The sequence below is a fragment of the Schistocerca serialis genome, chromosome 5 (assembly GCF_023864345.2).
Source record: "Schistocerca serialis cubense isolate TAMUIC-IGC-003099 chromosome 5, iqSchSeri2.2, whole genome shotgun sequence".
NCBI classification, from domain to species: domain Eukaryota; kingdom Metazoa; phylum Arthropoda; class Insecta; order Orthoptera; family Acrididae; genus Schistocerca; species Schistocerca serialis.
In genome coordinates, this window is record NC_064642.1 from 13,457,911 (window position 1) to 13,482,748 (window position 24,838).

Here is a 24,838-nt window from a genome sequence, read left to right on the forward strand (position 1 = left end):
CAGTGCACCTCTGTCTCTTAACTCTCTGCGGACAGTCCTTGTGCTAGCTGGGTGGCTGTTAGCACTTTGGAACTCATGAGTCAGTCCTTCCGCTGATTTCATGCGATTTTTACGACCAGCGTCCTCAATGCCATACGGACCCTGCCCCTCAGTACAGGAGGCCTGCCTTCTCTTCATATAGCTACGGTTGCTCCTTCACCTTTCTACTTCACAATCACACCTCCAGTAGTCGACAGGCACAGCTTTAGAATCGTTGAAAGTTCTCTGGCGGATTTGTTACTCAGGTGACATCCAACCACTAGTCCACATTCTAAGCAACTGACCTCTTCTGGCCGACCGATGCCGCTGTTAAGGAGGGTAGGACGTGAAACTGGCCGACTTGGAGCAGGAGAGGCACCACAGGACATTTTAATTTACACTGTCTATACTTTTACAAATAAATTCATAAAACTTTGTTAGCATGACCAGGAAGGATTCAGGATTCACACTCATAGCAGAAGAAGTTCAAAAATAACAAAACAAATTTTTTACGTGTGAAATTTCATCTTTTTTCATTTGGTATTAGCTGCATTTGTTGCTGTAGGTACACTTTTCTTCATAAGTGAGAGAGATTCTTCGATGAATTTTGCAGAGCATACAAATCATACTTAAAGGTGTGTAAAACTCTAGAATTTCCCAAATCTGTTAAAACCTGTGGTAAAAACTGAGATAACTATAAAATTCGAGTATTCTCTAAACACGAAGTTTAAAACATAAGAGCCCATTCATTTTTCCACAGATTAAATAAATTATAGGGTTTCATACACCTGTAAGTATGGTTTGTAAGCTGTGCAAAATTCATCGAAGAATCTATCTTACTTATGAAGAAAAGTGTACCTATAGCAACAAATGCAGTCGACAGTAAGTGAAAAAAATCATGAAATTTCACATTTAATGTTAGTTTCTCCTGTTTTTGAACTTCCACTGCTATGAGTGCGAATCCTGAATCCTTCCTGGTCATGCTGACAAAGTTTTATGAATTTATTTGTAAAAGTATAGAAAGTGTAAATTAAAATGTCCTGTGGTGCATCTCCTGCTCCAAGTCGGCCAGTTTCACGTCCTACCCTCCTTAACACTTCTCAAACGTCACTGCAGTACTACCAGGCTGCCCGCTCTCTTGGTCTAACGCGCTGCTTCCCGAGCGGGAAGGCGTGCCGATCCCCGGCCCGAATCTCCCCGGTGGATTAGTGTCGAGGTCCGGTGTGCCGGCCAGCCTGTGTACGGATTTTAAGGCGATTTTCCATCTACCTCGGCGAATGCGGGCTGGTTCCCCTTATTCCGCCTCAGTTACACTGTGTCGGCGATTGCTGCGCAAACACTGTCTCCACGTATGTGTACACCATAATTATTCTACCATGCAAACACTGGGGTTACACTCGTCTGGTGTGAGACATTTCCGGGGCGATCCACTGGGGGCCGAACCGCACAGTTGCCCTGGGTTCGGTGTTGGGCGGCGGTGAGGTGGGTGGCCTGCTGTGGCCTGTTGTGGGGTTGTGAACCAATGAGGGCTGCGGCGGGACGAAACCTCTCCGTCGATTCTAGGTCCCCGGTTCAATACACAATACACTACCAGAAGAGACGATGTTCATTATACAGTAATTGTCGAATAATTAGGACCGACTCGTATAGAGTAACGCTTGCGAGACAGGGATGTGAGTAAGAGCCGGCTCGAATCGGTGCGGCAGATTAACGACCGCAGCCGGCCAGCTTGAGTGTTGCTTATAGACGGTTTACAACGCTCGTTTAGGAAAATGCTGCGCTGACCACCAAATTCCACCCCAGAGAATACAACACACAAACAAATTACGGTAAGAGAAGGATGTTCACACGACTGACATAAATTTGGCGCCCACGACTTTCCTTAGTTTACCTTGAGAATCATGACGTCAAGCAGGATATTTGCCCGCATCTCGTGTTCGTGCGGTAGCGTTCTCGCTTCCCACGCCCGGGTTCCCGGGTTCGATTCCCGGCGGGGTCAGGGATTTTCTCTGCCTCGTGATGGCTGGGTGTTGTGTGATGTCCTTAGGTTAGTTAGGTTTAAGTAGTTCTAAGTTCTAGGGGACTGATGACCATAGATGTTAAGTCCCATAGTGCTCAGAGCCATTTTTTGAAGCAGGATATTTGGTCACAAAGTTATAAAACGAAACAGAATTTGTGAAACCCTGAAAGGCTTACCACTTACTAGGTGCGATAAACGCAAGGTGAAAGAAAGGATGAATACAGGGGAACAGTTTACATACATCGTACAGACAATCCAAACACAGTCTTTAACAGTACACCATGTTCACTTCCCCCGCCTCCCCCCCCCCTCCCCCTCTCCAAGCTACTGAAGCGGCGTCTGCTGAAAATCATCCTGTGAATTTTAAAGAATGAACTGAGTGTATTTCATTATTATAAATTTCATTACAACTAGCTTAATACGTCTCAGAAAATTTAAGAAGTTTCTCATGTTACAGTGTATATTGTGCTTTCTTTTCCATTTTCGTTAACGTCTCAATTATGCAAAAATTTCTTCGTGTTGATCTCTTAATACAATATTTTTATGTTACTCAGCTACAGGTCTTTACCTATTGATGAGCATTGAACTTCTGTCTTCATTTACATGGTCTTACTATTAATAGTTTCATGACATGACCACCTTAGCAATATTAAAAAATATAGAAATTCTTAGTATCAAAGAAAGGTTTATGCACTGTTTAAAGTACGAAAAGTATATTTTCAAACCAAAAAAACACATTGGCCCACACAAATTGTCTGTCCATAATTATTCCCCGATACAGTATTATTTCTTTGATTTACACAGCCAGCCATAAAAAACAATGCTTGATTTACGTACATGCACGTCTCAAACGGTTCATAATATGACGTTATCGGACAGCATAATAACTTTCTTTGAAACATTTTTGGAAGGTGACGGTCAACAGCTGTTATGTAATGTACAAAATGCCTATCTGAACCATCACCTGTTTGTATTTTAAACCCAAATATCTACCATTTTCGATCTTCGACCATCTTCACGGATGATGGGTTAAAATGATTTGAGCCCCCGTATTGCATTAGTCATTACTTCAAGTGTGTAGTGCATGCTTTGAATGTAAATATATGACACAGTACTGCTCTCTATACATTTAATATTTGTATGTTCGCTTTCAAAGTGCTGTGTCGTATATTTAGATTCATGGCATGCACTACACGTTTTAAGTAACGACTAATGCAATATGCGGGCTCAAATCATTTTAACCCTTCACACGTGAGGTTGGTCCAAGACCGAAACTGGTAGATATTTGGGTTTAAAATACAAACAGCTGATGATGGTTCAAATATGCATTTTATACATCAACTTTCTATTGCATCAGTTACGCCTCAGCCGCGCGGAAGTGGCCGCGCTGTTTGAGGGGTCGTGTCACGGACTGTGCGGCCCCTCCCGCCGGACGTTCGAGTCCTCCTCGGGCATGGGTGTGTGTGTGTGTGTGTGTGTGTTGTTCTTAGCATAGGTTAGTTTAAGTAGTGTGTAAGTCTAGGGACCGATGACCTAAGCAGTTTGGTTCCTTAGGAATTCACACACATTTGAACACCTAGTTACATCTCAGTGTCGAAGTAAGGGTTGGAACGGAACAGAGACGACTTGTGATGAACTCCTTCAAACAAAAAATTATCGCCCGGATGGGCCTGTGTCTCTGTCGCTGGCCTCGTATAGGAAACTTCATTTCACTCTCAAACAGTGAGTACTAGTAAATAGCGTAAATCATTAGGTCTTAAGGAGACGTCGAACTGTCTGGGAATGTAGATAGTGGTTACGCTGTTACGTGGTAGCGAGGTCTCCCTCAGTGTGCTGAGTGGCTGCCGTGTGTTGGCGTGCCCACAGACTTCACGAGCGTGGCCAGCTTCCAGGAGGAGGTGCGCTTCGCGTCGCCGTCTTTCCACAGCGCGGCGGCGGCGGCGGTGGGGCGGCCGCCCTCGCAGTTCGAGTTGCAGCCGTTCGCGACGCCCACCAAGGCCGCCGCCCCCGCAAGCGCCACCCCCGCCGTGCCCGAGGCCTACTACGCCGCCACCGACATCGTCATGGTAAGTCGCTGCTCTCTCTCTCTCTCTCTCTCTCACTCTATGTTTCTCTTTCAAACCGCTAACGCTCTCTTAACTCTTTCGTGAGCCGTGGGAAACATGCTTCCCACTACAATGAACTCGCTCCTAGTTGCATGGGATTCACAGTTCCCACCTCTGTACGGTGCTACCACCTAGTGAACAGTATAGGGTACTACTTCCAGTCGGAAGTTCCCGCCGTTTTTGCTGTACCTCCGCGCAGAGGCATTGTATAGCTGAGTGTTGCTCTGTAGAGAAGCCTTTCAGTGCTGTTTGCGTGATTTTTTTTCCTCAAAGCTATAGTATAAGGTAAATACTTTTGATTTACCCAAATTTATGAAGGAGCACGTAAAATTGGAACGAGGAGAATTCCAGTTTGAAACAAAAGGAACCATTTCTGCAGTAAAATGGATGGATAACCATCCAGTCACTTTCCTGTCCTCAGTTCATGACCCATGAGAAACAGCCACAGTGAAAAGGAAAAACAAGGATGGTACTAGTACAGAGATTTCTTGTCCTGAAGTTGTGGCTGAATACAACCAAATAATGAGTGGTGTCGATAAGTTTGATCAATTACGAGAAAGGTATGCTATTGGCAGACGTTCTGTAAAATGGTGGCACAGAATATTTTATTTCCTGGTGGATGTTGCTGCAATGACCTGTGGAAAATTAGTAAAAGAGAAACTGAACAGCATGATCAGCTCACATACAGGATCCATCTAGCCCGACAATTGATCGCTGGCTTCTCACCCCAAAAAAGGCGTGGCCAAAAACCTGTCTTTCTGGCAAAAAGGGGTAAAGTACCTGAAGATTTTCGTCGTATGGCTGTAGGGGAACATCAACCCACTTTAGGAGAAACCTACTGGACGTGCCGTCATTGTAGTACCAAAGCTGCGGAAAAGAGCACTCGCTGTGAAACTTCATGGCAGATTAAAACTGTGTGCCCGGCCGAGACTCGAACTCGGGACCTTTGCCTTTCGCGAGCAAGTGCTCTACCATCTTAGCTACCGAAGCACGACTCACGCCCGGTACTCACAGCTTTACTTCTGTCAGTACCTCGTCTCCTACCTTCCAAACTTTACAGAAGCTCTCCTGTTATTATTAACTGTACCATAAGCCGCCAGTCTAGCAGTGGGACAGGTCAGTTGAATCTGTGATGGACCTCCTGGTTCACGGTATTGGGAGCCTCGACTTGCGCCATAGGGTGGTGGGGTTTCGGGTTCCGCTGGATTGGTCAGGAGTCCACTACACACAGCAGGCGGCTACACGGGTAGCAGGGGTTGTGTGGCGTGGACTGGGCGGTTTTTTTAGGTTAGATGGCCTCGGGCAAGTACAGAAAGGGCAACAGCCTCAAAGGGTGTGGGGCAAAGTCAGGACATGCGGGGACCAAGCAGCAATCGGTATTGTAAACTGTCGAAGCTGCGTTGGTAAAGTACCGGAACTTCGAGCGCTGATAGAAAGCACCGAAGCTGAAATCGTTATAGGTACGGAAAGCTGGCTGAAGCCAGAGATAAATTCTGCCGAAATTTTTACAAAGGCACAAACGGTGTTTAGAAAGGATAGATTGCGTGCAACCGGTGGTGGCGTGTTTGTCGCTGTTAGTAGTAGTTTATCCTGTAGTGAAGTAGAAGTGGATAGTTCTTGTGAATTATTATGGGTGGAGGTTACACTCAACAACCGAGTTAAGTTAATAATTGGCTCCTTTTACCGACCTCCCGACTCAGCAGCATTAGTGGCAGAACAACTGAGAGAAAATTTGGAATACATTTCACATAAATTTTCTCAGCATGTTATAGTCTTAGGTGGAGATTTCAATTTACCAGATATAGACTGGGACACTCAGATGTTTAGGACGGGTGGTAGGGACAGAGCATCGAGTGACATTATACTGAGTGCACTATCCGAAAATTACCTTCAGCAATTAAACAGAGAACCGACTCGTGGAGATAACATCTTGGACCTACTGATAACAAACAGACCCGAACTTTTCGACTCTGTAAGCACAGAACAGGGAATCAGTGATAACAAGGCCATTGCAGCATCCCTGAATATGGAAGTAAATAGGAATATAAAAAAAGGGAGGAAGAGTAATAGGAGGCAGATTTCAGACTACCTAAACGACCAAAACGAAAATTTCTCTTCCGACACTGACAATGTTGAGTGTTTATGGAAAAAGTTCAAGACAATCAGAAAATGCGTTTTAGATAGGTACGTGCCGAGTAAAACTGTGAGGGACGGGAAAAACCCACCGTGGTACAACAATAAAGTTAGGAAACTACTGCGAAATCAAAGAGAGCTTCACTGCAAATTTAAACGCAGCCAAAACCTCTCAGACAAACAGAAGCTAAACGATGTCAAAGTTAGCGTAAGGAGGGCTATGCGTGAAATGTTCAGTGAATTCGAAAGTAAAATTCTATGTACCGACTTGACAGAAAATCCTAGGAAGTTCTGGTCTTACGTTAAATCAGTAAGTGGCTCGAAACAGCACATTCAGACACTCTGGGATGATGATGGCATTGAAACAGAGGATGACACGCGTAAATCTGAAATACTAAACACCTTTTTCCAAAGCTGTTTCACAGAGAAAGACCGCACTGCAGTTCCTTCTCTAAATCCTCGCACTCTCGAAAAAAATGGCTGACATCGAAATAAGTGTCCAAGGAATAGAAAAGCAACTGAAACCACTCAACAGAGGAAAGTCCACTGGACCTGACGGGATGCCAATTCGATTCTACACAAAGTACGCGAAAGAACTTGCCCCCCTTCTAACAGCCGTGTGCCACAAGTCTCTAGAGGAACGGGAGGTTCCAAATAATTGTAAAATAGCACAGGTGGTCCCAGTCTTCAAGAAGGGTTGTCGAGCAGATGCGCAAAACTATAGACCTATATGTCTAACGTCGATCTGTTGTAGAATTTTAGAACATGTTTTTTGCTCGCGTATCATGTCATTTCTGGAATCCCAGAATCTACTCTGCAGGAATCAACATGGATTCCGGAAACAGCGATCGTGTGAGACCCAACTCGCTTTATTTCTTCATGAGACCCAGAAAATATTAGATACAGGCTCCCAGGTAGATGCCGTTTTCCTTGACTTCCGGAAGGCGTTCGTTACAGTTCCGCACTGTCGCCTGATAAAGAAATTAAGAGCCTACGAAATATCAGATCAGCTGTGTTGCAGGATTGAAGAGTTTTTAGCAAACAGAACACAGCATGTTGTTATCAATGAAGAGACGTCTACAGACGTTAAAATAACCTCTGGCGTGCCACAGGGGAGTGTTATGGGACCATTGATTTTCACAATACATATAAATGATCTAGTAGATAGTGTTGGAAGTTCCATGTGGCTTTTCGCGGATGATGCTGTAGTATACAGAGACGCTGCAACGGATAGGCACTTGGTGCAGGGAGTGACAACTGACCCTTAACATAGATAAATGTAATGTATTCCGAATACATAGAAAGAAGGATCCTTTATTGTATGATTATATGATAGCGGAACAAACACTGGTGGCAGTTACTTCTGTAAAATATCTGGGAGTATACGTGCGGAACGATTGGAAGTGGAATGATCATATAAAATTAATTGTCGGTAAGGCGGGTGCCAGGTTGAGATTCATTGGGAGAGTCCTTAGAAAATGTAGTCCATCAACAAAGGAGGTGGTTTACAAAACACTCGTTCGACCCATACTTGAGTATTGCTCATCAGTGTGGGATCCGTACCAGGTAGGGTTGACAGAGGAGATAGAGAAGATCCAAAGAAGAGCGACGCGTTTCGTCACAGGGTTATTTGGTAAGCGTGATACCGTTACGCAGATGTTTAGCAAACTCAAGTGGCAGACTCTGCACGAGAGGCACTCTGCATCGTGGTGTGGCTTGCTGTCCCGGTTTCGAGAGGGTGCGTTTCTGGATGAGGTATCGAACATATTGCTTCCCCCTACTTATACCTCCCGAGGAGATCACGAATGTAAAATTAGAGAGATTCGAGCGCGCACGGAGGCTTTCCGGCAGTCGTTCTTCCCGCGAACCATACGCGACTGGAACAGGAAAGGGAGGTAATAACAGTGGCATGTAAGGTGTCCTCATCCACACACCGTTGGGTGGCTTGCGGAGTACAGATGTAGATGTAGATCAACTGATCCTTTTGTTGGTTCTTAGTAGAACAACTTTATAATTATAAATGAAAAGCAGAATATTTATGTTCTACACAGTTATTTTATTTTGTTAATCAGTTTCTGGCTTAAAAGGCCATTTGCAGACTAACTGACTGGCGTCTTCGAAGAGGATGCAGTATTCATGAACAACACTGAAAAAAGCTTAAAACTGAATACAAAGTCACAACCAGAATAAACGGAAGACGGTAAGTGCGATAGGATGACGAAATGTTTTTGTAGGCACCCGAAAGCGACTGAGGAATGATGTGTTTCGGTACTTGTTGACAGCAGGAAAAGCAGATCTGACATTGCAATGGACGTCACAGGATGAAATAGTTTGTTTCCGGTAATGGAAATTCGAAATTTAGTTTGAAATCGTCTGTTAGTACAAACATTCGTAGTGAGATTGTGTACAGAGAAAGGGCACGCACTCGCTGTGCAGTGGGACGGGGCAGGGAGGGTGCCCTACCACCGTACGTGATCTGAGGGAAGTGTGGGCACCCGGAGCGGGTGGCCGAAGAAAGTGGGCAAGGTTTATGAGTCACCAGAGCATGTAGGCATCCGCAAAAAAGTGCTTACAAGTGCTTTTAGACAAACATTTTTGTCTAGTACGATACTTTTAGCGTGAGAAGGAAGATATTATACACCAACCGTTGTTGTTGTTGTGGTCTTCAGTCCTGAGACTGGTTTGATGCAGCTCTCCATGCTACTCTATCCTGCGCAAGCTTCTTCATCTCCCAGTACCTACTGCAACCTACATCCTTCTGAATCTGCTTAGTGTATTGATCTCTTGGTCTCCCTCTACGATTTTTACCCTCCACGCTGCCCTCCAATGCTAAATTTGTGATCCCTTGATGCCTCAAAACATGTCCTACCAACCGATCCCTTCTTCTAGTCAAGTTGTGCCACAAACTTCTCTTCTCCCCAATCCTATTCAATACCTCCTCATTAGTTACGTGATCTACCCACCTTATCTTCAGCATTCTTCTGTAGCACCACATTTCAAAAGCTTCTATTCTCTTCTTGTCCAAACTGGTTATCGTCCATGTTTCACTTCCATACATGGCTACACTCCATACAAATACTTTCAGAACACCAACCGTAAAGGCAGCTAAAACATAATTGGATTAGCAGAAAGAAGACTTGAGCTGGCCAGTTATGTATAACGAGTCGCCCGGAGCATACCTTTAGGGGTCTAGGGGTAGCTAGCATCTTTGACTCTCAACGAAAAAATCCTGGGTCACAATTTACACCTCGATCCCTACTGACAATTTTAAATGATAATAAAGAGTTATGACGACCAAAGACTTCAGGCACAAGCAGTCACGCCCAGTTAGCCAAAGATCCCTGTCAAAAAGAGAACGGAGGAGTGGACATATGGGCACCAATTTGTCTTTCAGTCGAGAATCTGCCCCTGGAGACAGAAGAATTAGCAATGGTCAACGTCACGAGGACGCAGACTGCAGTGGAAACCAGAGACTTGCGGACGTCTCGCAACATTTTGGCCAGGATGGTTCCTCGTAAAAGCCGACGGCCGATTTCCTTCCCCGTCCTTTGGTAATTCGAGCTTGTGCTTCGTCTTTAATAACAGTGCTTTCGGCGGGAGGTCAATCTTGCTATTCTTTCCCGCGATATAGTTCTTTGCGATATCATCTGCCAACAGCGTTGGTAGTTGACTCAGAGCACAGCTATCTTCTTCCTTCAAGCCCCCTCACCTTCGATATACTGCTGGTACTTGCGATCTCTGCATACAGTGTCGTGTCTCTCACCTCATCGACCGTGCACGCCGGATAATCAACTGCGACATATCACTCCCGCTATTTTCCACTTAGCTCTGTTCCATTTGTCTCAAATTAGTGGCTAACAATCCGGAAAGGGAGCCCGACATAATAAAAAAAAGATTAATACATTGCAGTATTATTGACTTCTTTTTAAACTTGGTGTATGACCGGAGTGAAAGTGAAGAAGAGTTACATGATCTGCTGAATGGAGTGAACAATCTAACGAGTACAGGATATGCACTGAGAATGAATCGAAAAAAGACAGAAGTAATGAGAAGCAGCAGAAATGAGAACAGCGAGAAACTTAACATCTGGATTGATGGTCGCGAAGTAGACGAACTTAAGGAATTCCACTACCTAGGCAGCAAAGTAACCAATGACGGACGGAGCAAGGAGGATATCAAAAGCAGACTAGCAATGGCAAACAGGGCTTTCCTGGCCAAGAGAATTCTACCAGTATCAAACATAGACCTTAATTTGAGGATTAAATTTTTGACAATGTACGTCTGGAGTACAGCGTTGAGTGGTAGTGGAACATGGACTGTGGGAAAACCAGAATAAAAGAAAATCGAAGCATTTGAGATGTGGTGCTCCAGACGGTTGTTAAAAATTAGGTGGACTGATAAGGTAAGGAATGAGAAGGTTCTGCGCAGAATCGGAGAGGAAAGGAATGTGTGGAAAACACTGGTAAGGAGAAGGGACAGGATGATAGGACATCTGTTAAAACATGAGGGAATGACTTCCATGGTGCTAGAGAGAACTGTAGAGGGCAAAAACTGTAGAGGAGGACAGAGATTTGAATACATCGAGCATGTAAGTGAGGACCTAGGTAGCAAGTGCTACTCTGAGATGAAGGCACAGGAGAATAATTCGTGGCAGGCCACATGAAACCAGTCAGAAAACTGACGATCCAAAAACAAAGAAAAAATGACCGGAAAATGTTTCAGAATAAATAGTATAAAGGGTAAATGATTTTTTTAGTCATCAGTCTCCTGACTCGTTTGATGTGGTTCGCCACGACATCATTTCCTGTGCCAATGTTTTCATCTCAGCTTTATCACTTACACTCTACGTCCTCAATTATTTGCTGCTTGTGTTCCGGTCTCTGTCTTCCTCTCCACCTCCCCCCCAGTACCAAGGAAGTTGTTCCATCATATCTTAACAAATGCCCCTTCTTACTGTGGGTGTCTTCCGTACGTACCTTTCTTCGCCAGTTCATTCTTTATCTTACCATTGCAGCTAATTCTCAACAATATCCTCTAGCACAAGATCTCAAACGCTTCGATTCTTTTCCGTTCCGGCTTTTCCACAGCTCATGATTCACTACTATGCTGTGCTCCAAACGTACGAATACATTCTCAGAAATATCTTCTTTAAATGAATGCCTGTGTTTCATACCAGTAAATTTCTTTTGACCAGGACAGCTCTTCTTACATGTCTTAATATGACTTTTATGTCATCCTTTCTTCGTCCGTCGCCGATTTTTTTGCTGCCAAGGTAGCAGCATTTCTTGAATTTGTCTACTTTGTGATTCGTAACTTTGATATTTCTCGTTGTTCTCATTTCTGCGGCATCTCATTACTTTTGTCTGTTTCCGGTTTACTTTGAGTCCACATTCTGTACTCAATAGATCGTTCATTCCATTCAACAGGTCCTGTAAAACTTCTTTCACTAAGGACAGCAATGTCATCAGCAAATAATATTGTCTTTATTCTTTCAACCTGAATTTTAGTTCCACCTTTGATCCTTTCTTTTACTTCTGTCATTGCGTCTTCAACATATACTCGTATGGTGAACAGTATGGGCGAAGGACTGCATACCTGCGTTACCCAATTTTTAATCCGAGCACTTCGTTCTTGGTCTTCCAATCTCACTGCTTCCTCTTGGTTCTGGTACATATTATATATTACCCGTCTTTCCCTGTAGCTTGGTCCTACTTTTATCGGAATTTCGAATGTCTTGAACCATTTTACTATCCATCTCTTTTTTCCAGGTCGACAAATTCAATGAACGTGTCTTCATTTTTCTTCAGTCTTGATTCTATTATTATCCACAACTTCAGAATTGCCTCTCTGGTAACTTCACCTTTCCTAAAGTCAAACTGATCGCGGTCTAACAGATCCTAATTTATCCTTTCCATTATTCTGTATATTATTCTTCTCTGCAACTAGGATACATGAGCTGTTGAGCTGATAGTGCGATTCTTATGGCACTTCTCAGGTATTGCTATCATTGGAATTCTGTGGATGATTTTTTCCGAAAGTCTTATGGTACGCCGCCGTCTCATAAATTCTAAATACCTATCTGAATAGTCGGTTGGGTGCCATTTCCCCAGGGTTAAATATTATACTTTATTGCTGCAGGTGGCACATCATATATTTTTATTTTTTGTTTATTCCATGCGCTGTACTACGTGAAAATTGTAGTAACTGATAAATTTAAACATTATAAAATAGTTTCTAAACTGAAAAACGCAACAAATCCATCAACAGTCAATTACCTTTCAGTATCGGTCTAGGTCCGCCCGACTAGCCGCGCGGTTCAACGTGCTGCTTCTCGAGTGGGAAGGCGTGCCAGTCACCGGCACGAATCCACCCGGCGGATTAGTGTCGAGGTCCGGTGTGCCGGCCAGCCTGTGGACGGTTCTTAAGAGGGTTTTCCATCTGCCTCGACGAATGTGCGCCGGTTCCCCTTAATCCGCCTCAGTTACACTATGTCGGCGACTGCTGCGCAAACACTGTCTCCACATACACGTACACCATAATTACTCTACCACTCAAACATCTGTGGTTACACTCGCCTGTTATGAGACGTTCCCGGGGAAACGGGTGGGGGCGTCCACTGGGGGCCGAACTGCACAATAACCCTGGGTTCAGTGTGGGGCGGCGGTGGGGTGGGTGGACTACTTTGGCGTGCTGTGGCGTTCTGAACCACTGACGGCTACGGCGGGACGAAGCCTCTTCGTCGTTTCTAGGCTCCCAGTTCAATACACAGTACACAATGGGTCTAATAAATCACATTTTTTTATACATCTTCTCTTTGCCATTTCTAATGAGGGGATTCATCTAAATATGTTTCCATTTTATATCCTATTTGTCCTTACGCGTTGTTGTGCAGACATTATGAATAAGAACACAGAATGGAAGTTCGCGCATTGCTGTGCAATGTTCTTAACAATAACCCTTTTTCTACGGGTTCTGAGAGTTTGTGGTAAAGGTAGCATAGTTACGTTGCGCTTGTTAATGTTAATGGACTCTTTTGCAAAGAATGTGGAAAGATCGATTAAATATGAGGCGGACATCTACTGGCATAACACACCTTTAGCTATGTTACTTTGTGTAAGCCAAGAAATGGAGCGATCTGTTTCGTGGCAGCAAACTCCGTCTTCACACACACACAAGGCTTTTCTCCTTATTCCATAAAAAAAAATCATCATATGGTGTATTACTGTACTCTCCATGAAACGTTAAAAATCACATCATTCCAATGAACCTAATGACTCGCAGTAGATATGCTACATTTCGCTCCATGCAAAATTTTAGGGTTTTAACAATACAACTAAACTAGCTGAACACCTGCTGTTGCTTAGGTATGTCTTTATTCCAATCTTCTATTAATCCATCTCCTCCACCCCCTCCCTCCTCTCTGGCGATCTCCACCACCCTCTCTCTCTGTGCATCTCCTCCACCCCTCACTTTCCATCCATCTCCTATTGCCCCCCCCTCTCTCTGTCCATCTACTCCTTCTCCCTCAGGCCATCTCCTCCTCTCTCCCTAACTACATTTTCTCCTCGCTCACTATCTCCTCATCACGAACTCCATCTCCTGCTCCCCTGTCTTGATCCATCTCGTCCTTCACCGTTCCTCTGTCCATGCCCACCTCCCCCTCTCTCTTCCCATCTACTCCTCTTTCCCTTCTCTGTTCATCTGCTCCTCTTCTATCTCTCCAACTGATATTCCTCAACTCTGTCCATCTGCTCCTACCTCTAAGTCCATCTCCTTCCTCCCTTGTCTCTGGCAGCCTCATCTGCCTCATCTCTCTTTCCCTCTCATTCTTACTGTCCATTTCCTCTTTCCTTTCTGTTTCCATCCGCTCTTTCCTCTGTGTCCATTTACTCCTCTTTCCTCTCTCTGTCCTCCTCGTCCTCCTCCTCCCACTCTCTATCTCCTGTTCCTCCTCCTCCTCTCTCTGCCCATCTCTTCCTACCCCTCCTTTCTCTGTCCATTTCCTCCTTTCTCTGTCCATTTGCACCATCCCAATACGAGGTCTCTGTTGATCCATTGTGGACATGGAACAGCGTCTTGTCAATTATTTAATAATGAAATTAGCCAACTGCTGTACAGCAGAGACGTTATTTTATTTCATTTTTAGTATCAATTTCGGCATTCCATTATGCCATCTTCAGGCTCCATATGCATCTCTCAAAACTAAAGGATATCGGCATACTGGACCATATGTTCCTGGAGTTGTGAATGCCGTTGATTACCACCACAGTATTTCTTTCCAGATAGTAAGTAGTATGGATGAAGAGTCGCCAGGGATCAAGACGAGCTTTTTACCCGTGGCTTTGCCCATGTACGAACTTCTCACATATACAAAATGGTTCAAATGGCTCTGAGCACCATGCGACTTAACATCTGTGGTCATCAGTCCCCCAGAACTTAGAACTAATTAAACCTAACTAACCTAAGGACATCACACACATCCATGCCCGAGGCAGGATTCGAACCTGCGACCGTAGCAGTCGCGCGGTTCCGGACTGCGCGCCTAGAACCGCTAGACCACCGCGGCCGGCTCTCACATATACATTTCACGTGTATTTAACATATGTCACACATATTTGTACACATGCTTCACCTCTATCTCTAGCGAATTTAATCCTGCAGTTTCGTTTTCCTGTAGGGCAATGTTTACGTCATATCTCTTGCACTATAAATCTTGCAATGATATAAATCCGCAGGCACGTCCAATTGTATAAGTCAATACTGTCTGTGAAACGTGTTGCGAATAGAGATAGTAGTAATGAAGTAATAAATTAAAATTTCATGCATGGTGCTGTTGTTTTTCACGCATCTCGGTGCTGATGATGTCATATCCCCTGAACCATGTGTTGTACAATGATATACTTTTGCAAGTTAGCGCAATTGATATGTGAATACTGTCTGCAAAATGTGCTGCAAGTGTAGTTAGTAGTAAACAAATAAAAAAGTAAAAGTTAATGGCTGATTGGGCAGTTTTACAGCAGGAACAGTGAAAATGTAAAATGTAATAACCGACAAACCCATATTCCTTTGTCGTTTTGGAGAGCGGGGAGGGGTCAGCGAGAAAAGTCTCGTAAAGTCTGCAAATTATGTATAAAGTTAGTTGCAAGTCACTAAGTGCTCTCGTTCTCAAAAAATGAAGGAGTATAGTCTGCCTATTTTCGCGTCGTGAGCCATTCTTCTTCTCCAGCCCAACCCGTTTCAGAGGTAGGAGTGCCTTACCCCAACAGTGGATCTTTCCGGACAGTAAATGATACGTATACTAAGTTTGCTTGAAATTGGTCCAGTAGTTTAGGAGGGCATGTGGAACACACATACACACGTCCACTTGTATAACACGTATGGATACTTACCCAGTAGCCAGCTACAACATGTAGGAAACATATATTACTAGTGAAAATAATAAGACTGTTACAACTTACATTATTCGCGTTGTATTTTAGAATTCCATTCTTGAAGAATCTCTTCGCGCTCGCTCGCTCGTGACATTCGCGGGGCTTCCCACCTAGCTCGTTACGCAGTTTAAGAATGCCTGCAGTTCGTGCTTCACGTTTGGCATGTGTTTTTGCGATCGTCTCGTTGTTCCGCTTTGCCTCTCATTGTCACTGAATTCATCCTGTTGCCGCGTGATTCCCAGTGCACGTTCATGACAACACTCTCATTGCGCAATCATCATACAGTAATTAATTATATTATAATTACTTTACTATCACGTCTTTGTAACAGTAGAAAAGAGTTGATATACTGGAAATTTTCCCAAACAGATGAAGTAAATATGGAGTTATTTCCACTCCCCGAACTTTATTACTAACGTCAAGAAAGGGAGGTATAAAGTCTAAATTGGACAGAACCCGAAATTTTACATACAGTAAGCTGTCTATAGGCTGATTTTTCTATATTTTCGATAATGACAGAGTGATTTCGGTGAAAACTAATTCTGTAGAAAACTGATTGAAATCTTTGTAGATTACCTGTCACTAAGTTTTGATTTAACCGCTTTGAAATTGTAATATATTGAAGAAGCTGGAAATTAGTGGTGTACTGTGGCTTATGCAAGTTTTGGTTATTGTGTCATAAATATTTCAGCCAAATTCGACATTTGAAACCCTTTCAGCGCACGCAGACGTTCGTGACGTGTCATTAATAAATTCTCTTCGTTCTATTTTACATGAGAGCGTGGTACTTTTTACTGGGTTTCGCTCAGGTAAAGATCCCATTAAAGTAGAACATTATTATTTCAATGCATACTCCCTAATGGGCAGACTGTGGTCAGTTTTAATGATCATAATGACTACTGTAATTAGGGGCAGCTGGTGGCACTAGCTGTTCACAGCAGGCAGTTCCCTATGCAGGTCGCACCCGTCAACAGAAGTTACGCACGTCGACTGCTAGAGAAGGAGCCCGGCCAGCTAGAAGATGCAATCTCCTTGTCTGTCTCGGATGTGGACAAACCTGTTTAACTGTCAACAATGAAGGATTTTGAATTCAGAAGGATCTTTTAAAATTTGAGTTAAGTATTCTGAATTCATATTAATTGTTGTCCATAAAACTATCTGTGTGTAACACAAGAAGATAGGTGGACTTGTTTAGGTGTACAGAACTAATTTGGATTATTAGGACAGACTGCTAAAACTACAGTAGGGCAAGTAATAATATAGAACTTCGCCGACAGCAATTTAGCTGTCAGTTTTTTTTTTTTTAATTAATGAAGCTCTGATGCTAGTGAACTCTGAAAACCAGTTGTCAGGAAGGAATTTGTGGTGTCACCGTTAGCCACCACACTTGCTAGGTGGTAGCCTCTAAATCGGCCGCGGTCCGTTAGTATACGTCGGACCCGCGTGTCGCCACTACCAGTGATTGCAGACCGAGCGCCGCCACACGGCAAGTCTAGAGAGACGTCCTAGCACTAGCCCCAGTTGTACAGCCGACTTTGCTAGCGAAGCTACACTGACAAATACGCTCTCATTTGCCGAGACGATAGTTAGCATAGCCTTCAGCTACGTCAATTGCTACGACCTAGCAAGGCGCCATTGCTATCCTCAGTGAAAGTGAACAAGAAACACAGGAGGTGCTGAATGCAACCAACAGTCTAAAGAGTACAAAATATGGATCGAGAGTAAACAAAATTTAGGCAAAGTAGCAGAAATGAGATTAGTGACAAACTTTCCATAAAAATGGGGATCTCAAACTATACGCAGTTAACGAGTTGTTCTACCTTGAAGGCAAAAGTAACGCGTGAAAGTAAAGCATGACGGACGAAATAAGGACGATGCAAAAAGCAGAACAGCACAGATGATGAGGACGTTGCCGGCAAAGAGAAGTCTGCTAGTGTCAAACATGGGGCTTGATATGAGTAAAAAGAATTTTGAGAATGTACATTTGGAGCACAGCAATGCATAATACTGAATCATGGACTGTACGAAAACCGAAAAAGAAGAGAATCGAAGAGGCTGAGGTGTGCTGCTATAGAAAGATGTCGAAAATTAGGGATGTCGAAAATTAGGTAGACTTACAAGTAAAAGAAAGAGAAGCGTGTAACATTCTTTATCCCTGAAGACATGTAGACCACGTTCAGTGGATGTCACAGAAAAGTGATTTGTAGTATTTGTTACTTGGATTTTCGAGGACTTGGCGTTTGGTTAAGAAAAGAAGCACTATAATACGATTCAAGAGCCAATTTTTATTAACACTTTCCGTCACGCGTTTTCGCATTTCTATCCCAAAAAAGTCTCACCATAAGGGAATTATCCTAATAGGGCGGAAATCAGAAGGAGGTGACGTAAATGTACGGACCAATAAACTATTACAGTTTCAGAAAAATTGGATAATTTATTCAGGAGAAAGAGCTTCACAAATTGAGCAAGTCAATAACGCTTTCGTCCACCACTGGTCCTTATGGAAGCAGTTTTAGGGCGTGGCGCTGATTGATAGAGCTGTTGCGAGTCTCCTGAAGAATAGCGAGTCAAATTCTATCCAACTGGGGCGTTGGATCGTCAGAATCCCGAACTGGTTGGAGGATCGTGCCCATAATGCTCCAAACACTCGCGTCCCATACAGATGGGAATTATCTTGCTGAAATGGAAGTCCAGGTTAGCTTGGCATAACGGGCAATAAAATGGGGCGTAGAATATCGTCGACGTACTTTTGTGCTGTCAAGATACCGTGAATGGCAACCAAAGGAGCCCTGCTTGAAATGAAATGGAAACCCAAACAATCCACCATGGGCGTCTCCAGATACATCTTCGCTGGTCATCTGGGCCTAGTTCAAAGCGAGACTCAACACTGTAGACCTACTCCAGTCAATGAGATTTAAGGCAGAAGAAGTGTCTGGAGACCCCTGGACAGCTATGGTATACCGACCTGACTGTCGCCAATCATACAGGATTGATTGTCTCGGATGTCGTCTCATGTCATGGCAGCACACCTTTGTTTGTCATCCATGGTGCCCTCACAGCACCGCGCTACGTCGACAGTATTCTGCACCCCGTTTCGTTGCCTTTCATGGAAAGCCACACTGGGCTTACATTTAAGCAAGACAATACCCGCCCGCACACGACGAGAGTTTCTGCTGCTTGTCTCCGTGCTTGCCAAAGCCTGCCTTCACCACCAGTATCGCCAGATCTCACCCCAATTAAGAACGTTTTGAGCGTTATGGACGGGGGCCTCCAACCAGCTTGGGCCCGCAGCTCGTGGTCGTGCGGTAGCGTTCTCGCTTCCCACGCCCGGGTTCCCGGGTTCGATTCCCGGCGGAGTCAGGGATTTTCTCTGCCTCGTGATGGCTGGGTGTTGTGTGATGCCCTTAGGTTAGCTAGGTTTAAGTAGTTCTAAGTTCTAGGGGACTGATGACCATAGATGTTAAGTCCCATAGTGCTCCGAGCCATTTGAACCATTTTGAACCAACCAGCTTGGGATTTTGAGGATCTAACTCGCCAGTTGCATAGAATTTGGCACGAAATCTGCCGGGAGGACACCCAACAAGTCTGTCGATCAGTGCCAAGCTGGAAAATTGCTTTCATAACGGTCAGAGGTGGCACAACGCGTTATTGAATTTCTCTTTAATAAATCGTTCAGTTTTTCTGAAAATGTAATCAATCGTTTGTCCATACATGGACATCACATCTACCGATTTCCGTCTAATTGGATAATTACTTCGTGGTGCGCCTCTTTTTTTTGTCTTACAGTGTATTTTTATGTCACTAAAGTACTTTAAAGGAGCAATGCCACTTCCTTACGGGTAGCCTATTATACCAGGTTCGTGACACAGAAATAATCAAAATTTAAACCGAGAGCACGGCAGGAAGACGACAATCGGTGATGGGGCCCGAAGAGCAGTCTGAGCAGAACCCTGGTCAGAAAGGTTGCTCTCGCGCAGTGCTAAACGCCGCGCGTTTATACCTGTACCTTCCACACAGCCACTCACTCTCTACAGTGTTGATACAAATAAATAAGTCCTCCTGTGAAGTGTTACGATTATGCAGCTTACACTACGTATCTGGCCCTCTTTGTCCGTGATACATAACAGGCTGTAGATGCCGGCTCCCAGGTTGATGCCTTATTTCTCGACTTCCGAAAGGCGTTCGACTCAGTTCCGCACTGTCACTTGCTCCAAAAAGTGCGGGCTTACAGTCTATCCGATGACATATGCGGTTGCATAGAAAGTTTTCTAACAGACAGGGAGCAGTATGTCGTCGTGAACGGGGTGACTTTAAGAGAAACGAGCTTAACTTCAACAGTGCCCCAGGGCAGCGTAATAGGTCCGCTGCTTTTTACAATTTCTATAAACGAACTGGTTGATGGTATTGACAGCGGCATTAGATGTTTGCCGAAGATGCTGTAGTCTACAGGAAAGTAGTATCACACGAAAGCTGTGAACAAATCAACGAGGGTTTACAGAAAACTAATTCGTGGTGTAATGACTGGTGGTTATCTCTCAATATTAGTAAGTGTAAGCTACTGCGTATAACAAGGCGAACATCCCCATTAATATAGGACTACAAAATAAACGCCCAGTCTCTGGAATGGGTAACATCCGTCAAGTATCTAGGTGTGACTATTCGAAATGATCTCAAATGGAATGGTCAGATTACACAAGTAGCGGGTAAGGCGAAATCTGGATTGCAGTTTATTGGTAGAATCCTGAAGCGATGCAGTCCTTCAACACATGAAATTGCTTACAATACGTTAGTTCGTCCAGTCTTACAGTATTGTTCGTCTGTATGGTGCCCTTACCAGTTCGTTCTGATTCAAGAGATTGAGAAGGTCCAAAGAAGCGCTGCAAGAGTCGTGACTGGTACATTTAGCCATCGTGAGACCGTTACGAATGTCATAGAAAGTTTGAAGTGCGACACACTTGCAGATAGACGACGCGCGAAACGGAAGGGACTACTCACTAAATTCCGAAATCCGATGTTCGCCGAGGATGTAGAGCATATTACCACCAACTTTCAAATCCTTCAATGATCAACATTCGAAGACAAGGGAAGCTAGAGCTTGTACTGAGGAGTTCAGACAGTCGTTTTTCCCTCGCGCGACCCACGAGTGCAACACAGGGGGGGAAATATGACTTTGGCGCGAATTGTACCCTCCGCCTCACACAACTTGGTGCCTATCGGAGTATACAGGGTGGTCAATTGATCGTGACTGGGCGAAATATCTCACGAAATAAGCGTCAAACGAAAAAACTACAAAGAACGAAACTTGTCTAGCTTGAAGCGGGAAACCAGATGGCGCTATGGTTGACCCACTAGATGGCGCTGCCATAGGTCAAACAGATATCAACTGCGTTTTTAAAATAGGAACCCCCATTTTTATTACATATTCGTGTAGTACGTAAAGAAATATGAATGTTTTAGTTGGACAACTTTTTTCGCTTTGTGATAGATGGCGCTGTAATAGTGACAAACATACGACTCACAACTTTACATGAACAATTGGCAGCAGGTAGGTTTTTTAAATTAAAATACAGAACGTAGCTACGTTTGAACATTTTATTCGGTTGTTCCAATGTGATACATGTACCTTTTTGAACTTATCATTTCTGAGAACGCATACTGTTACAGCGTGATTACCTGTAAATATCATAATAATGCAATACATGCTCAAAATGATGTCCGTCAACCTCAATGCATTTGGCAATACGTGTACCGACATTCCTATCAACAGCAAGTAGTTCGCCTTCCGTAATGTTCGCACATGCATTTACAATGCGCTGACGCATGTTGTCAGGCGTTGTCGGTGGATCACGATAGCAAACATCCTTCAACTTTCCCCACAGAAAGAAACGTGTAACGACATTCCTCTCAACAGCGAGTAGTTCGCCTTCCGTAATGTTCGCACATGCATTTACAATGCGCTGACGCATGTTGTCAGGCGTTGTCGGTGGATCGCGATATGAAATATCCTTCAACTTCCCCACAGAAAGAAATCCGAGGACGTCAGATCCGATGAACGTGCGGGACATCGTATGGTGCTTGGACGACCAATTCACCTGTCATGAAATAAACTATTCAATACCGCTTCAACTGCACGCGAGCTATGTGCCGGACATCCATCATGTTGGAAGTACATCGCCATTCTTTCATGCAGTGAAACATTTTGTAGTAACATCGGTAGAACATTACGCAGGAAATGAGGATACATTGCACCATATAGATTGCCATCAATAAAATGGGAGCCAATTATCCTTCCTCCCATACATTAACCCGCCAAGGTCGCTTATATTCCACTTGTCGCAGCCATCGTGGATTTTTCGTTGCCCAATAGTGCATATTACGCCGGTTTACGTTACCACTGTTGGTGAATGACGCTTCGTCTCTAAATAGAACGCGTGCAAAAAATCTGTGATCGTCCCGTAATTTCTGTTGTGCCCAGTGGCAGAACTGTACACGACGTAAAAAGTCGTCGCCACGCAATTGCTGGTGAATACAAATATGGCACGGGTGCAATCAATGTTGATGTAGCATTCTCAACACCGACGTCTTTGTGATTCCCGATTTTCGCGCAATTTGTCTTCTACTGATGTGCGGATTAGCAGCGACAGCAGCTAAAACACCTACTTGGGCATCATCATTTGTTGCAGGTCGTGGTTGACGTTTCACATGTGGCTGAACAATTCCTGTTTCCTTAAATAACGTAACTATCCGGCGAACGGTCCGGACACTTGGATGGTGTCGTCCAGGATACCGAGCAGCGTAGATAGCACACGCTCGTTAGGCATTTTGATCACAATAGCCTTACATCAACAAGAAATCGACCTCTTCCGCAATTCGTAAACGGTCCATTTTAACACGGGTAATGTATCACGAAGCAAATACCTTCCGCACTGGTGGAAGTTTACGTGATACCACGTACTTATACGTATGTGACTATTGCAGCGCCATCTATCACAAAGCGAAAAAAGTGGCCCAACTGAAACATTCATATTTCTTTACGTACTACACGAATATGTAATAAAAATGGCGGTTCCTATTTAAAAAAAAACGCAGTTGATATCCGTTTGACCTATGACAGCGCCATCTAGCGGGCCAACCATAGCGCCATCTGGTTTCCCCCTTCAAGCTAGACGAGTTTCGTTCTTTGTAATTTTTTCGTTTGATGCTTATTTCGTGAGATATTTGGCCCGGTCACTATCAATGGACCATCCTGTATACGTAGATGTGTCTTACAAGGTTAGTCGCGGAATCGGGGATGAAAGGAACCTGTGAGTGATATGATATGCGTTAAGACATGAGGGAAGAAGCAATAAGGTGATGTAGAGGGTAAAAACAGTAGCAGAAGGCAGGGTTTGTAATACATCCAATAAATAACTGAGGACGTAGGGTGTAGGTGCTACTCTGAGATGGGACACATCTCTACGAAGGTATAGCCGATACTTCCGTCCGTTTTTAAGGCCAGCGGGATGACCCTGCGGCTACCGACGGGTCGTTAAAGTCCGCAGTACGCGCCGCGCAGATGGAGTGGGAGGCCCCTGGGGTGTCCCGGCTGATGCCCTGGGTGACGGGCAGTAAACATCGGCGGCGGATCGCGACAGACTGTGACGTCACCGCAGCCCCGCCGACGAGCCAGAGGTGCGGTCCCAGGCGGGGTCGTTGCGTCCGCGAAATACGGCCGGAACCGCGCCAGCCCGGAGGATGGAGGTGGATTTGCGCGCTCCCGGCTCTGCCCGACTCTGTCACCGCCGGCTGCTCCAAAGCCCGGCTTTAGCTAACTACGGCCCCGGGTCACACATTTCCCGTCCGGAGGTCTCGGGGTCTCGCACCGCGGCAGAATATACTACCTGCGAGACAGCACTCCACTTTGTCACGGCGCGCTTCGCAGTTCATCTTTTCTGTGCCAACTCTTACGGTTTTCTCTTTCAGCTTTATAGTCACTGCGCTGTGCTGTTATTCCACTATCCCCCATATCCTAACATTCTGATTAAGCAATTCCAGGAATGGCCATAAAGATTTAAGTATCGCCTCTAAAAAGTAAATATGCGTCCGCGATGCTTGTCTCCTTTACACACTCATCCTTCAGTGCAATAGATTTTTCTCCAGCTGTGGACGACCTGGCGGAGACCTTGGTTATAGAAGTCTGCTTCTTGCTGTTCGTGGAAGGTTCCCCTCCAAGACCTACTCGTCACGTCATAAAATAAAGCAAACTCGTACGGCACGAATGACTGGGGGACCCCGAAGCACATGTATAGCCACCTAATTGGAAATTTTTTTCCTATCCTTTGTGCACACAGGCACCTTCCCATCACGAAGTATCGGAGTTGTTTGCAGAAGTGTACTTGTTAAGTGTCGGTGACTAACATATCTGTTTGTTATGTGTCACTTTCTTGTTGGAGATCACGAGAGAAGGGAGAGGGTGAAATCTCCAAGGGGACCACCGAGGTTAGCTTGGCTTTACATACATCTGGTCTGAATCATACTTGTTAAGCAAAATGCTAAAATTGTGCTGAATAACTCAGACTTTGTCGGAAAAGTAGAAAATTTTACTCACTAAAGTTAAAAAAAAAAAAAAAATCACAGTTCCACAAGGTTGAATTTTGGATCCACTCCTATTCCTTAAGTATGTGAATGACAAGCAACAAGCAAAATTTGTACGTTTTGTAAACGACACTGTTGGTACAGAGACAGCAACAGAAGAGTCAGTAAATGATATTTTCCAAAGAGTTATTAAGTAGTTCTTCATCTTGGCGGCTGAGTATCCACATGTTTCCACTGCTTGCTTTATTCTCTTTTGTCGGGATCGTAGTGATAGAGCCATGGGGGCTCACAGACATGTATCAAAGAGGCAGAAATATTCTAAAATTGCCATTTGATGTAACTGATTCGCTGAGTTTCAAGGTGTACCGTTCCCCAAGCACACATTTTTACAGTAGGTATATGAATTAAATTGTATCTCAAATCAATGATAATTATCCATTTACAATAAGTGCTTTCAAGAAAGATTAGTTTGATACGGAAATGGTACGCACTTTTCAGTACTGCATGTAATCTTTTGATATTCAACAATCTGAAATTGTATAGTAATATGATTACAT

At 44.2% G+C, this 24,838-nt stretch overlaps 1 protein-coding gene across 1 annotated transcript in view; it reads left to right on the forward strand.

Annotated features, from left to right (window-relative positions):
• LOC126481703 (epithelial discoidin domain-containing receptor 1-like) overlaps positions 1 to 24,838 on the forward strand; it is an 833,514-nt gene that overhangs the window by 665,003 nt on the left and 143,673 nt on the right. The window contains exon 12 of the mRNA XM_050105651.1: positions 3,905 to 4,104. Within this exon, the coding sequence (XP_049961608.1) occupies positions 3,905 to 4,104 (200 nt within the window). The remainder of the gene's footprint in view (positions 1 to 3,904; positions 4,105 to 24,838) is intronic.